At 40.6% G+C, this 15,463-nt stretch overlaps 1 protein-coding gene across 14 annotated transcripts in view; it reads right to left on the reverse strand.

The window, feature by feature from the left end:
- Nucleotides 1-15,463, reverse strand: part of FNDC3B (fibronectin type III domain containing 3B) — a 360,686-nt gene that overhangs the window by 81,347 nt on the left and 263,876 nt on the right. For all 14 annotated transcript variants that reach the window (XM_070072505.2, XM_008266495.5, XM_089330934.1 and 11 more), the window contains 2 exons: nt 9,866-10,004; nt 6,503-6,556 (listed from right to left, as the gene is read on the reverse strand). In XM_070072505.2, coding sequence (XP_069928606.1) covers nt 6,503-6,556; nt 9,866-10,004 — 193 coding nt within the window. The remainder of the gene's footprint in view (nt 1-6,502; nt 6,557-9,865; nt 10,005-15,463) is intronic.

A 15,463-nucleotide genomic window follows, 5' to 3' on the forward strand; every position in this document is an offset into this window, starting at 1 on the left:
GCAGATTTACACTAAACACATGGAATAATCAGTATACTGAATATGAGGACCATTAAGTCAGCTACTGCCCAAGTTATCTCATTCATTACTCATTACTATTGTGTAACTCTTCAGCAGGTTTGAGCTTTTCAAAATAAAACGATGAGTTAAAAAGAAATCCGACAAAACTAATTTGTACTGTTTAGGAGTACAAAATGGCAAAGTCAGGAAAGTGAGAAAGAAAATAATTATCAAAGTTCAGGATGGTACTGACTCTGGGAGGCAGGATGAGCTCAACCTGGAGGGAGAGCACCCTGGGGCCACTGGTGCCAGCTGTGTCTTCACTAAGTGTCCACATGCTGACTCTGCTTTATAACTACTTATTAAAAACTACAAATACTATGCATTTGTTTCTGCATGTACATTTCACAAGAGTAAAAGTGAAAAACAATGCAATGAGGCTTTTAAGAAAAAAAATCACTATATACTTGTTAAATATTTCTTTTAAAAGAATCCTGTTTATGCTGTTTAATAACCTAATATACAGTATGTTAGGAAACTTTTGCTATGTGTGTTGTCTGCTTGTGATCATGATCAGCTGATCAAAAGATACTTACTGTGGACTGATTTCTGAAATCACCAATATAATAACATCATCTTAATTTTATGTGGGATAGTTCTTATACAACCATCAGTGCTGAATCTTGTCTAGCTTCATATTAAGTAATAATACATTCACCAAATTTATTCCCATGGCTGCAAATTGATACCTAACACTCATTTTGATAGGTATTCTAATATTACAACTTAAAAATTGGTTAAATGAAAACTTTCGGGTAGGTATTTGGCACAGAGGTTGGTTAAGTCACCATCAGGGGCACCTGCACCCATAGCAGGAGTGCCTACTTCGAGTCTGAGTTATGTCATAACATAAATCATCACCACTGTCTTTAATTTTTTCTACCGCAGGGCCTTAGATAACTTATAACATATATTGTCTTTTCTGGTTCTTTTATATTAAACAGAATAGCAATACCATGTTTCTTCCCACATTTTGTGGGAAGTTCAAACTCACAGGCATGTCATCTGTACATCCTATGACAAGAATCCTTCACTGTCATTTGTAAACACTTAACACATTTTTAAGGTTTTGATAGTGGTTTGCACTTGCTGCATTTCACATGCCATTCAAGAACTTCTTTATGGTGTTGGTATACTCCACCATGAAATTTTGCATTAATTTTCTTGGTCTGTCATTTCTGAAGCTAAATGTCTTCTGGTATGAGCCAAGCTACCTTTTTGGGAGCTCACTGCGCAAACCACAACTATCGTGAGAAAGATAAAGGGAAGACCAAGAAACTACCCCTTCAGTGTTGACGCTCCTGCCAATCATACTATTTTTTCCTCAAATTTTTGAGAAGTTCCTCTATTTTGATCATGAAATCCATCCTTTACTAAGTTTCAAAGAAAAGGCCAGAGCACTTGTTTAGGGGCCATAAAACAGACTAGGCAGACATTTATGAGCAATTCAATCCAAAGTTTCCAAATTCTTTTTCCTAAAATTATCCCTCCACCACCCCAGAAGTGTCCACATCCTCAACAGCTTCTGCCTGGTACTGCGAGCTCTCCTAGACACCGCTACATCACCAAGCAGAGAACAACACCACTGGCCAGTGGAGCTCAGAAGGGTGCAGAGAGGTAACAGGCACAGTCAACAGGATTAGCCTGGGGGTGGCCCGGAGGCAGTGGACTTCAGGGTTATCTCCATCTCAGCCCCTCCCCAACTCTATTGTAGGACAGAAGCTCTACTTTAAAAGAAATCTAGGATCTAAGCATTGTTTGGTCATTAAAAAAAGGGAAGAAGCTTTTCTCCTATTCATAACTCTGGATTAAACTAAATTCAAAAGAGTTTTTTTTTTTTTTTTTTTTTTTTTTAAATTAATGTCAGTACCACATGTGCTTCTCTAAACTAGCAGAAAGAATCCCTTAGGAGTTTCAGACCTGCTTTCTGCCAGCACTCAGAATGGCTCACACTTGCAGACTAAAATGTAAACACGGCACACTGTGATCAGAAGAAATTAAAATGTGATGATGACTCATCCAATAGCTGAGTAAAAACAGCCTTGAAAATGACCCGTCTTTCTGTTCATACAGGGTGTCTCTCAAAGGAGGAAGCAGTGGCTACAAATATATAAAAACACGGGCCAGTTCTTAAACCCTTGGACTCTGAACACTAAAACTATGAGTCAAACAATGAGGGGACGAGGTTAAGGAAGGGCACCCTTTCAAAGCAAGGAAACTGATGGGTTTCAGATGAAACTGGAAATTGATAGCATAACTGAGGAGCCAGAGACACCTGTGTCTTCCTTGTGTTGCTGCTCATTATCACTTGACAGTCACAGTTACCTCCCATATTGATTTAAAAATTAAGGGACTGTCTAGTCAGTTATTAATGAAGAAAAACAGGCTGCTAAACTAACCCTCTTACAGAAATATTAATGAGTGACTTCCATGTAAATTCTATGCAACAATGATGTAAAATCACTGACAATGAACTTGGAAGCGAGACGGTGGATCAGCTTCTACTGCACTGTAATGTGTTTCTGTTTTCTGTTCCCCACCTGTCCTGGTGCTCTGGAGGTCAGCACGTGGTTAGCGACTGACTAAGGTGGATCACCCAAAGAAGGTCAACTCCACACTCCACTTCCAATCCCAGCAGACATAAAGGCTGCTGTCCTTTCATTCATGAAGGCCCGTGCTTCTCAGAGGCTTCTGAAAGCTGGGCTGGATGCCTAACACAATTTCATACTAATCACTTTACTAGAATGTTTATTACAAATTGAACAACAACAACATATTCTGGAACACTAGCCAGTGCTGTTACACTGTAATACAAATACAGGGCCGCAGAGGGCACCACATTTGAGTGGTGGCATGTATGTGTACGGGACAACTTCATCTCAAAGCATAAGATTCACAGAGCAGAGACAGGGCAGGGTGCTACTGCTGCCATGCACAGCCTGCAGACTGCAGACTGCAGAGGCCTCCTCAGGCAGTGATTTGCTCCTGTGTGCAACCCACACAATTTTGCCGCCCCTGGAGTTTCTTTAGCTGCTTCCACAACAGAGAGGCTTCTTGGTGTGTGGCGGGGGCAGATGTTCTTGGGCAGGAAGGGAGATCCCTGGCTCTGGGGAGGATTGGCTGAGGGGTGATTTCACCTCAACATCCCTTTCCCAGTCCCCTGCCCCGCTGTGTTCCACTAGGGCAGAGTCTGCAAAGCCCGCAGTACCAGGTGCATGTGGCTCCAGAAACCACCAGCAGAAGGTTTCAGAGGGACAGAAAGGGCCTCAGGTGTTCCCACTTCCTGCAGGCCAGATGCTGTTCCCCTTTGCACATTTGCTTTCCTTCCTTCATGCTGAGGCCTGAGTATCAAGGGAATACGTGACACAGAGACCAACTCAAGTATGCTGCTCCAAAGAGGGTTAGTGATCTCTAATTTACTCCAAATTTACAAACACAGATTGCCACACTGATCAGAAACTTCACTTCTGAAATGACAAGAGGAGCAGGAATGACAGTTACTGTTTCTTGTGTCCTTGTTGACAGGAAACCTAGTGGCATCACTCTTAAATCTTTTTAGAGGTATCAGAGAGCAGGGAGGTATCAGAGGAAGTAAAGAGGCTATGAGACAGGAAAATCTGACAAGAGCGTGGTTAAGTTTATTTTAATCATGTCTTTTCAGGAGCACAAGAGGAAAAGCATACATTAGCTTTATCGGTGACGCTCGTGAGGACATTATCTTTCTATGTCATATATCCCTCATTGCGCAGTGTACAGTGCTGAGGCAGGCAGTGATATGCTCCAGAAATGTCGAGATAATTAATAAACGAGTGGGTCTAACAGCAGTGAAAAGGATTCCAAGATATATATCATCATCTAAGATGAGATAACACTAAATAGTCTGTTGTGAGATAGCCTAAATTATGTGAGTGCACAGGATCCAAAGGGCTAATCTAGTCACCATTTCACAGATGGGTGAACTGAGGACAGGAGAGGTCAAGGCATTCACTATAAAAGCAGGAACAGAGCTCCCGGTGTCTAACCTTGGTGTTTCCTCAGCTCGCTCTTCTGCCCAGATACTCCATGCTCCTGTGGGTGAGGGAGCACTTCACGGGCTTGGGGTCTAGCAGTTTTTTGAAAGACGAATATTAAATAAGGACTATAAAAGGATTCCTATGTCAGCCAGGGGCCCATAGCAGCTGGGTCAATCAAACTGGAATCTCCTACAGAACCCAACAAAGCCAACACCAGCAGTACTTGAAGATGGGAGAGAAAATAAAAGGAGACGAGAAGGCCAAGAATTAGGATGGCAGAGGGAAAACAAAACAAAACAAAACAAAAAAAGATGACCAAATAGGAGAAAGTAAGGCCCTAAACCACTGGTTTAACATTTTGTGATCACAAGTCCACAACGGACCCTGTGGAGCATAAACAGTCACCAGCAATGGCTTCTCCACTTCAAGAGAGGCAGTGCCATGTTTGCTCTCAGCATCACACCAGGATGCTTACATTTCAAATTCTAAGGGAAGGAACAGCGACTGAGTCATCATCTCCATTCTCTGCACTGCTTGGTTTTCCCCATTCAAATACTCATCCTCTCTGACCTTCCTTAAGAGTTCACCGTCCCGGCCGCTGCCGTGGCTCATCCTCCGCCTTGCGGCGCCAGCACACTGGGTTCTAGTCCCAGTCGGGGCGCCGGATTCTGGTTGCCCCTCTTCCAGGCCAGCTCTCTGCTATGGCCCGGGAGTGCAGTGGAGGATGGCCCAAGTACTTGGGCCCTGCACCCCATGGGAGACCAGGATAAGTACCTGGCTCCTGGCTTCAGATCAGCGCAGTGCGCCGGCCACGGCGGCCTTTGGAGGGTGAACCAACGGCAAAAAGGAAGACCTTTCTGTCTCTCTCTCTCTCACTGTCCACTCTGCCTGTTTAAAAAAAAAAAAAGATATATAGAGAGAGTTCACGGTCCCAGGCAGAGAAAGAGCAAAAAACACAGGACACAAACACACATATACTGAGCCCAAAGAGGATATCTGAAATTAAAAAAAAAAAAAAAAAAAAAAAAAAGAAAAGAAAGAAAGAAAAGAAAAGAAAAAGCAGCCTTCTCTCCACTGGTAATCTTTACCTTGATATAAATCCAAGAAAAAAACCCATCAGGGCAATGAAACAAATCAACACACTAAGAGCAGACTTCACTGAACTCTCAGTCATCCTCACAGAGGAGGGGAGATGGGAAGACATTACTATATATGCTCACAGGTAGCCAAGTTCCTCTCTAAAATTCTTGACTGTCTAGAAAAATCTGTAAGTGCTACAGGGATGGTTTCATTTCCTAATCAAATCATTTTTTTAGAAAGTCACCTTATCTGTAAAATGTACTGGTTAAGTCTGAGATTTCACCAATCTGCCCATACAAGCTAGTCAGGAGGACCCTAGGAACCACAGATGGTTGTCTTTCATAACTTGGAACTCTAGATAGTCACATGCAACACGGATGGGGACACAGGCTTCTCCACAATGCGATCAAGGGCCCCTCTTCCACATCACATTTTCATCATGAGAATTTCATCCAGTTTACATTTGGTTAAAATATTTTCCACAAGTTGACAAGTCACTCTTTGCTTAAATTTATGTTCTTTCAATCCCCTTCTAAACTGAAGCTCCAAAGACTAGTTAACTTTCATTTCTCCCCCAAATTCTGCATTTCCTACTCTTAGCATCCTTATACTATTTGCTCAACAACAAATAAAGTAAGGACAAATAAATGCATAGAATTAAGATACACTGAAACAAAATGTATGGTTTATCTTAGAAATGGAAGGCTTCTGTATTAAGTACTTCCTGCCTGAAAGTCTGTGCACGGAATTAGCTAGGCCAGAAATGCACTGGGTCACCAGTGAACACATAGTTCATTTGCGAATGAAGAGACTCCACTGTGGATATCTCCCAAGGGCCTCTGGTGACCAAGGCAGCAAAGGATGCATCTGTTACAGGAAGGTTTAACCCACAGGGCACTGGAATGTGGGTCGATTGAGACTTCCACATACCACTGCACCACTCCCCCACAGAAAATATGATACAGTGCAACATCAAAGAACACATATGGCATTCTGAGAGGGAAAAAATGCTCTAAGTAGCCAAGATGACAAAATAGTTGATTTTTAATACAAATTAATGGTTGGCTAGACACTGGAGACCCAAAACAGACAAAACAGACAAGGCCCTGTCTTTTTCAGCATTATTGCAGCTAATAAGCCAGGAAATCATATTTTAATGCACAACTCATTACTCTACCTCAACCCATCTTCATTTTTCCACAGTCTGTAACTACTGATCAAAAGTTTCCTCTAGCGAAATTCATCACTTCTGTTTTAAACATGCCTTACAAAACAGTAAGTAGGCACTTATTCAGCAACTGTATTTCTGAAATGGTATTTTAGATGGACGAATATGAAAATATGCTTACCTCGTCCCATTCTAAAAGGTAGTTGGTGATTTTTGAACCATTGTCAATTGGTGCCTTAAAAGAAAGAATAAAATTAGTTAGGGAAAGTTGTTCACAGACAAAACTTAAGTGATACCAACTTGACTTAAACATGATGTCACTGAGGTCAGTGCTCCCTTCTCTGGGAGATCAGCATCAGCCCATGCCTGTGCCGGTCATACACCAACTTTAACACAACTCAACTGCAGAGACAGTCCTCACTATGGACAAATCATATCCCACAAATGGCCCAACCTGCCTGCTCCCACCACCACTACTTTTACACTCACACTGTGTTCTATTCCTTTGAGTAGATGACACTTTTCAGAGGTACTTTACATTCACCACCAAGAGGGGAAGAGGTCTCTGAGACACACACACTCATTGCTGGGGGTCCCAGGGCAGGCAGTGGGAGGGGAGCAAAATCACTGTCAAGTCTCTATTTTTATAACTTGCCCCAGATAGCTTTTAAATAAACTGCTTAACATTAGAAAGTCATCTGTGATATTAAGCTTCCTTGCTTTTAAAAAAAAATGAGATACTCTGGACAGATTTCCAGAGATTCCAGCCCTTCACATTCTAGCAAAAAAGAATGTTTATCCTTAGTTTTCTCTTTAAAAACATGCTGCAATTTGCTTCACTGAGAAAACAAGTTCTGAACAGCAAGAAGCAAAGTGGAAAGCTTTGGAGAGAAGAGTGCTTTGTCTGGTTAGAGCTGCTAGAAGGGGAGCCTCAATGGGGTCCCCAGGAGTACTAGAGAGCCACTAAAAGGTCAAGGAGGGAACCAGAAGGAGGACCGTGTCCTCCTCCTGGCCCTGGCAGAGGAAAAGGAACCCAGTGAGAGGCCGGAACTGCGTCTGAAACCCAGCTCGGCTGGTTGGTTGGCTGTCGCGGGTGATCTGGTGCAGCTGTTTAATATCAGTGGCTAATTTCTTGTTCCAACCCTGGATAGGCGTGATCAGTGACTAGGAGAATACACATAGATCAACTCGGACAATGTCAGTTTTACAGGAAGTACTTGGTAAACAGCATTATTATCACCATTAGTGGTAAAGTATCATGAGGGGCTCAGTGAATGCTGGGTAAATGAATTAAGGAAATCTCATTCTTCTTTTCTTCTTCTTTCGGTTTGAGTCTCACAATCTCTGGATCCTAAAATTCCAGTGTTAGATGAAAGCTCTAGGTGTTAAACTGTAATTTCAGGCTTTTGTAGGCTCCATGTGGAAGAAAGAATAGGGTTGTACTTAAAGCTCTACATAACTGAAAAACATCAAAGTTTTAGATGAGAACCTATTTCTAAGATGAGAACTACACTTGGGAGAGTTCACACATTCCTCTAGAAGTGCATTCTTCAGGAGTTTACTGCTGCCCACACTAGTTCCTTGGTTCCTGCAAGGTGGGTACACTGACTTGGGTTCTTGCTTTGGATCATCTCCTACGTGGATAACTACTTCTGACTAATAAGATGTCAGTCAAGAAGACCTTGAGCTCTCCCAGTGTGGACACAGGGACAGAGCAGCAGCAGCTACAGAAGGCGCCCTTGCCTTCCTGCCCCAGCTGGAGCCCTGTGATGAGGAGATAGTACCAAGGAGGTTTAAATGAAACTACGCAGAATGGAGAACTTTCAAGTTTGAACACGACTGAATGGAACACGAGTTTGATTTCTGATTTACAACTTGATAAAGGGAGAAAGAAAATGTGGAATGTTTTCCTAGTAAGAAGCTTTTCTTGAAATTGCTGGTCTGCCTGAGACCTGAATTTCCTCCAGGTTTGAAAGCAGAGTATGTATCAGTGATTCCCAACTTTAGGTTTGTAAGACCCTAGATTCCCTGTGGTAATCTCAGGACTTCTTATATTTTCCAAACAAAATAGCTACTCATTCTTTCATTGAGAAAATATACAATCACATATGTGTATATGTAATCATAGAACGCATATTTAAATGGTTGTATGTGCTCTAAGGAATTAAACAACGATGACCAATTGGGTGTTAAAACTCTAAAAAGGTGGGAAATCACTGACCTGGATAATCCCTGGAAGCCAGGAAGGAAAATAACAATAGTTCAGATTCTAAGCCAGTTGAAACTTTGTCTTTGTGCAAATAACACGCTCAGTGATGGCCGCTGGCTATGAGGATACAGCTCTCACACGAGAGGGTCTACAGAAGCCCGTGCTTTGTTGCTAACCACTATTCCCAAGTACTGTTCTCACTCTCCAGATCAAACTGACTCTGGTCTAGCAATAAAAGACAAAATATTTCTTTGCTAATAATGGATCTCCTGGGTCACCTCGTTATTTTCACACATCAGTATTCTCCCCTCAAACCGAAAATCTTCATTACCTCTATTTTATATTTTAAAATACTGGGGAATGGATGTTTGGCCTAGTGGTTAAAATGCCCATGTCCCATAACAGAGTGCCTGGGTTTGATGCCTAACTCTGGATCCTGACTTGTGCTTCTCACCAATGCAGACCCTGTGAGGTAGCAGTAATGGCTCAAGTAGGGGTTCCTAACATCCATGTGGACTGAGTTCCTAGTTCCTGGTCCTAGCTGTTATGAGCATTTAGGGAAATGAATCAGTGGATAGGAGTGCTCTCTTTTTCTCTCTCTGTTTCAAATAAATTAAAGCACTGATACAGAGAAATAATTTCTATAGTGGTTGATAACCCAATGTACTATTTTCTTGCAAACACAACTGATTAGCAGGCTAACACACCTTCAAGAAAGCACAAGATTACCTCTCTGACAAGAGTTATTTTTAGCCAGTAAACTGTGTTCATTAAAAACTATTATATAATTCAGCCTTTTAAGAATAATTAGCAACCCTAACTCATCTAAGGCCTAATTAGTGAAACTTAATGGAGTCTTAATGTAGTTTAGAATACTAAACACCTAAGGCAGCTCTAAATATTCCACATATCATTTTCACCTCTGAAAGAAGCTGAAAGGGCCATAAACCCACCTTATGTCTAGATGTTCCTTTACAAAAACTTTTTTACCAAAGCCTTCAAAATGTTTCTTATAGTGAACTGAACTATTATAAAGTGATGAAAACTAGGCATTTTTAAGTACTTTTATATCACTTGTAAAGTACTGTTTATGATCCTTGGAGATTTACCAAATCCTGCTGTGTAAAGAACTAAAGCTGGAGTTCCCCTCCTACTCCTTTGCCCAATTGTTACAGAAATGTCAACTTCTAATATCTTAATAAATGGCTTCATGGTTCCTTTACAGGAAACCCCACACTATCAGAAAACTTGAATCTTGCCAAATAAAGATTCCACAGGACTACTGAAAGGCATTGTATGAACTTCAGACTATTCTTGATACTTTGAACTACCCACCTTCCACTGCAAGGTTAGTGAACTTTTGCTCCTGTGCGCCAGCTTGGGAGGGAAGGGACACTCAGGTGCACAGCTGTGGGTGGTGAAGCTGACTGGCTCGGAGCAGGATCCCTTTACGGAATTGTACATGGCATACACCCTGAAAACAACACAGACACACCGTCAGCGCAGGAGGTTCAGTAGGGACACCAGGGTTCTTACCTCCTCTTTTCCCCAGTGCTTTCCAAAAATAAGACAATTTTTTTGTGTAGGGCACCAAGACTCTTGCTCTCATCTGCTGGTCTTATCCTTACCTACGTATGCTCCACATTTATAGGAGACAATAGTTCTCCCAGGGTACTGGCTTCCACATGGTCTACTCAGCCTCACTTTAAGATTGGCAGAGGCTGCAGATCAGAAAAGAACATTCTAAACAAGAAAATCAACCTTCATTCCCAGAATGGCCTCTAAATATCCATTCTAAACGAACAACCTACTCTCTGGTTGACTTTGTTTGGCAAAAGGCTAACAGTAGAGTTAAGAGTTGGGTGAAAAGGGACATGAAGTGCTGACAAGACTGCACAGTCGGTAGAGATAGCAGTAAAGTACAAATTGTATGGTAGACATCTTTGAACTATTTATAACACTATAGATCCTTAGGTAGGAAATATGGACACTTCCCACATGGAAGCAAGTTTGCTACTGCCAAGTGCATCTCTCTCAACAACACTATTCAGGTACAGTTTATCCATGTGAATATTTAATTCCTGCACATGGTGCCAAGATGAAAGATGTTCGTTCTGCACACTGAAACACTTGGCTCAACATTGAACATATGTGCCTGATTTCTCCAGACAAGCTGTGAAGAAAAAGCATATAACGTGTTATTATAACACCACACTCTTTGCAAATAGCAAATCGGATTATGTTGACTTTTTTATCATCTCTCTATTTTTTTATGCTGAAATTTTTTAAAAGTTGAAAACATACTTTTTTTTTGCTACCTAAGAATGATGCAAGGATTAAGCTAGTCACAGAGTTGGGAAATACATAGCCATTCCTTACTTCTTATAAACACCCTCTTTTTGAGCTGGGGCAATCTTGCTACCCTACTTCAAACATGGGAAAACTCAAGAGAGAAATGAATTTCCCAGAGCCACATAGCTAGAAAGGTGGATCAGCTGTATTCAATCCTTAAAATCTACACAGGACCTTGTCCTGCCTATTCCCTCCCTTGTTCATCTTGCAATCATATTTCTCTAAATACACAGATTTCACTTTCCCTATCAAACGAACACAAACAAATAGCTAAGGATAATGTTATGTACAACAGTCCTCAATTACGTGTATGATCTGCAAAGTCATTTTTCCCCCAAGACCATCATGAAAGGTTCACAGAGGCACATAAATCAAAAGTACAGAGGTGAAAGGCATATCGACTGTGTATCTGACTTGTTTGAGTGTTTATAGCAGGACGCCAAAGCATTTGCTACAAACAAATGATGCTTTTTGTTAGGAAGCTCTCTACACCATCTCCGAGGAAGGAAATGTTTCTTCTACATTCACTGTTAAGTAGGCATATGACAATATAAAGCCAATGGCAAGATCATTTCCATATGTACAACTGTGCTCACTGGGAATAGGTTATTTAAAATGAATCACAGAATGTTCCAGACAAGGGCAGGACTCCAGCTTGAACTTTAACACATCAAAATTCTCCAACTGGTGGCTCACAGGTCGCATCTGGCCGAGAGACATGTGCATGTGCATGCGCGCACGCGTGTGTGTGTGTGTGTGTGTGTGTGTGTGTGTGGTGGAGACAATACAGTATTCTTAAATATTAGAACCACCTGTGAACTAAATGATATGGGCAATGATCATCACAAAAAGACAAACAGAAACTATAAATTTCCAAAGACCATGTCACAACCTCCAAGTTGGGTTCAGAAAAATGGACACTGTCTCTGATTAAGCCTCTTGACTAGGTTACAGGAAATACAGAGAAGAGAACAAGCTAAGGAACACAATTAACCAAAGTTACAATGTGGAAAACCTGACGGGACAAATGTACTTACCCCATTTGTAACTTCCAAGGGGAGAAAAATGAAAAGAGATGGAGGAAAACCTATGGATTTCTTGGAGCACCTGTTTCATAAGCATTTAGAAAGTATCTAAGCCGAAACAAATGTGAAAGCCCATCACAAGATTCCTTATATCCTTAGAAAAAAATGTTTTCTTCTCCTGGGATCAGTGCAAAAGAACCATTTGCAATTTTTTTAAGAACTGTACCTTCCTCTACAGGTCTTTCCATAACATGATGACATTTAAGGAAAACCAATCACCATCATGTGAAAACATTTATTGTAGTATTATTTAAAGTTTTGCTCCTAGGGAAATTTAAGAGATTCCAACTAGACAGCACACTCACACCATGTTTCAATTCCACCTACAACAAACTAAAGAAACAAGACATTTTTTTTTTTCCCAGCTGAGGGAATGGGAAGAGTCTCTGGGTTTTAAAGATATTAAGGGACACTTTTGTTTGTTTAAGGTGGGCATGTGTGGTAGTCATATAGTTTATAGATGAAATGATCTCTGAACACTATTTCAACGTGATGAAGGGGGGAAGCCGGTGAGGGCACAAGGAAACAGGAAGTCTGGTGATGGGTACATGACAGTTCATTAAATCACTATCTACTTTTGACTGAATCTGAAATTCTATGACATAAAAAGTTAAATGAAAATTGAGCCTGCACTGAAAAATACTTGAAGATCTCGCATTTAAAAAAAAAAAAAAACCCTCTGGATTCTTTTAGAAAACTGCAAGTTCTGCGACACTCAGCATTCTTTCCTGCTCTAATGGGGGTACAGCTGATGGCAACTGGCTGTTTAGAGTGGGTAAGGTTGTATAGCTGACCAGAGTCCCCAACAATCCCTACTGCAGGCCCAGAACTGAGACTGCTCTGCAGTTGGCTTTTACCTAGTCCACTCTACCCATTTAGGCACCCTGTCTCCAAGGAAGTAAGTATTATCAGCTTGTAACCCCTGGGCGTTTGCCTCTAAATGCAGAACTGCCCTCAGGGAGATAACATTATGGATGCTCCCAAAATCAGATGGTACCAAAAATTTATCTGGCTAACAGAGTAGATGAAATAGCCTATAAAGTATCCACATACTGCAGTTAGCTTTCTGGAAAGAGGTAATGGACTCAGTATAGTTCTTTGTTCTTTTTAATAGGATTCTGGGAGTCAGAAACACATACCTCCTAGGCTAGAGAATCATGTGTGACAGAGGCTCCTGTTTGCTGGGCTGAGAGGATGACAGTAGGGATAAAAGTAAAAGGACTTTATGGCAGACATAGAACCTGAGGTATCTGAACGGGCCACATGGAGATATTTTTCTTGTCTTTAATCTTGAAGAATGTTATAATTTGTTTAAATTAGTGGTCAATCTTGTCACACATAAAAGTGTGTCAAGAGGGAAACAAGACCCAGACAGTGTTCTGAATAGAGTAAAATCTGACATGATATCCCATGAGCACATTATCAATTAAATTTGCTCCATAAATAGTAACTAATATTAATAGTAACCAGCTACATCTTTAGAAGTATTTTTACAGAAAATAAAAATCTTGGGAAACTGTGCAAAACTTTAAATAATACTACAATAAATGTTTTCACATGATGGTGATTGGTTTTCCTTAAATGTCATCATGTTATGGAAAGACCTGTAGAGGAAGGTACAATTTTTGAATTAAATAAGTTGCAAACGGTTCTTCTTTGCACTGATCCCAGGAGAAGAACACATTTTTCTAAGGATATAAGGAATCTTGTGATGGGTTTTCACATTTGTTTCGGCTTAGATACTTTCTAAATGCTTATGAAACAGGTGCTCCAAGAATTTCAGAAACATCTCTCCAACTTCCTCCCACACATCTGTAACACAGGAGCCACGGTTTTTGTCAATAACATCTATTTCATAACCATGCACTGTGCTAGTCAACCATATTATTGGAAATGCTTCATCACAGTTTTTCTGGGAAATGTCATTATATGATATCATCTCTGGGCAATTTTTTTTGCCAAATTGTGGTGATCACTGGAAAAAAGTTCCTTAAGTGCTGCCATGAAATTGCTATTCACTCTTACCACTCAAATTCCTGATTACCTTATCACCAAAAAATACAAATTCTGGATTACTACAATAAAATGATTATTTAATTGCCAATGTTAATTATAAAATTATCAATTAAAAAAAGAATATACTTTTCTGGGAGATACATAAACATCATTCATCTATAAAGACATAAATATTTGTACAAATAAATGTATGCATGTATATGTTTATGTTATGTATGTAAATCCCCATACTTAAATAAAAGTATTTTAAAATACAATGTAAATTTGTTATGACTGTTCTCATTTCTTTCTTCCCCAACATACAATCACACATAGATGCATATCTGTGTGATTTTTTATTAAAGGTTTTAAATTTTTTTTTCATTTTATTTGAAAGGCAGAGAGACGAAGAGAGATCCTTCATCCACTGGCTCACTTCCAAATGGAGTGAGCTGGGCCAGACTGCAGCTGGGAGCCAGGAACTCCAATCAGGTCTCCCATGTGGATGGCATGGATCCAAGTACTTAAGCTAATACCTACTGCATCCCAGAATGCATATTAGCAGGAAGCTGGATCAAAAGCAGAGGGGGGAGTCAGGACAAGAACCGTAGGCACTCAGATATGGGATACAGGTGTCCCAAGCAGGGACTTAACCGCTGAGTCAAACACCTGGCCCTCACACTGCACTTCAGAAAACCACTGAATAAATACACTTGGACAATTAAAAAATGATCCTTTTTAAAGACTGTAACACTACCAAATCAACAAAAAGCCATTTGTACTAAAACCAGGTAGTAAGTATAAAAATGATTATTCTGATAAAAATCTAAGACCCCAAGATCCAAATTTTGCAAATCAACATGTATTTTATAGAGGAGAATTACTTTGCTCAACCACACTAGGATGAAAAAAAAAAAAAAAAAAAAAAGAAGAGTAGTTGAATACATAGGGAGCAATGACATACAAAGATTTGTAGCAAAAGTGAGAAAGAAGAAACATTTTTTAAGCTCAAAATGTCTTGGGACACAATTTTCCATGTAGAATTTGGCTCAGATGCATGGCAAGCACCTTCAGGTAGGTGACCTGAAGCACCGTCTTAAGGATGTCACAGGTCTTGATAAAATCCCAGGAACAGTGAGGTATGGCAAGAAGTCCAGAGCTCCTCTTGCCTAGTAACTGAGAACAAACACTGGACAGGTCAATGACACCTCCATGATGAGAGATTGCAACTGAAAAAATAAAGTTTGTAATGGGACTTGTGGAATTCATACAATAGCTGTAAATGAGGAAAAGCATTATACAAAGATCCGGAGCAATCAGTACAAATAGGATAGAGTCAGAGTAGCAAAACCAAAGTATCAAGGAATGGTAAGAGCAGAAACCTGAGTGACATGCTTCAGTACATGATTTAAGAAAGGAATCTTTGGGGCCGCGCTGTGGCGCAGCCAGTTAAAGCCCTGGCCTGAAGCACTGGCATCCCATATGGGCACCGGTTCCAGTC

Source organism: Oryctolagus cuniculus, chromosome 4 (genome assembly GCF_051225735.1).
Source record: "Oryctolagus cuniculus isolate XC-2025 breed Fujian yellow rabbit chromosome 4, ASM5122573v1, whole genome shotgun sequence".
Taxonomy (NCBI): domain Eukaryota; kingdom Metazoa; phylum Chordata; class Mammalia; order Lagomorpha; family Leporidae; genus Oryctolagus; species Oryctolagus cuniculus.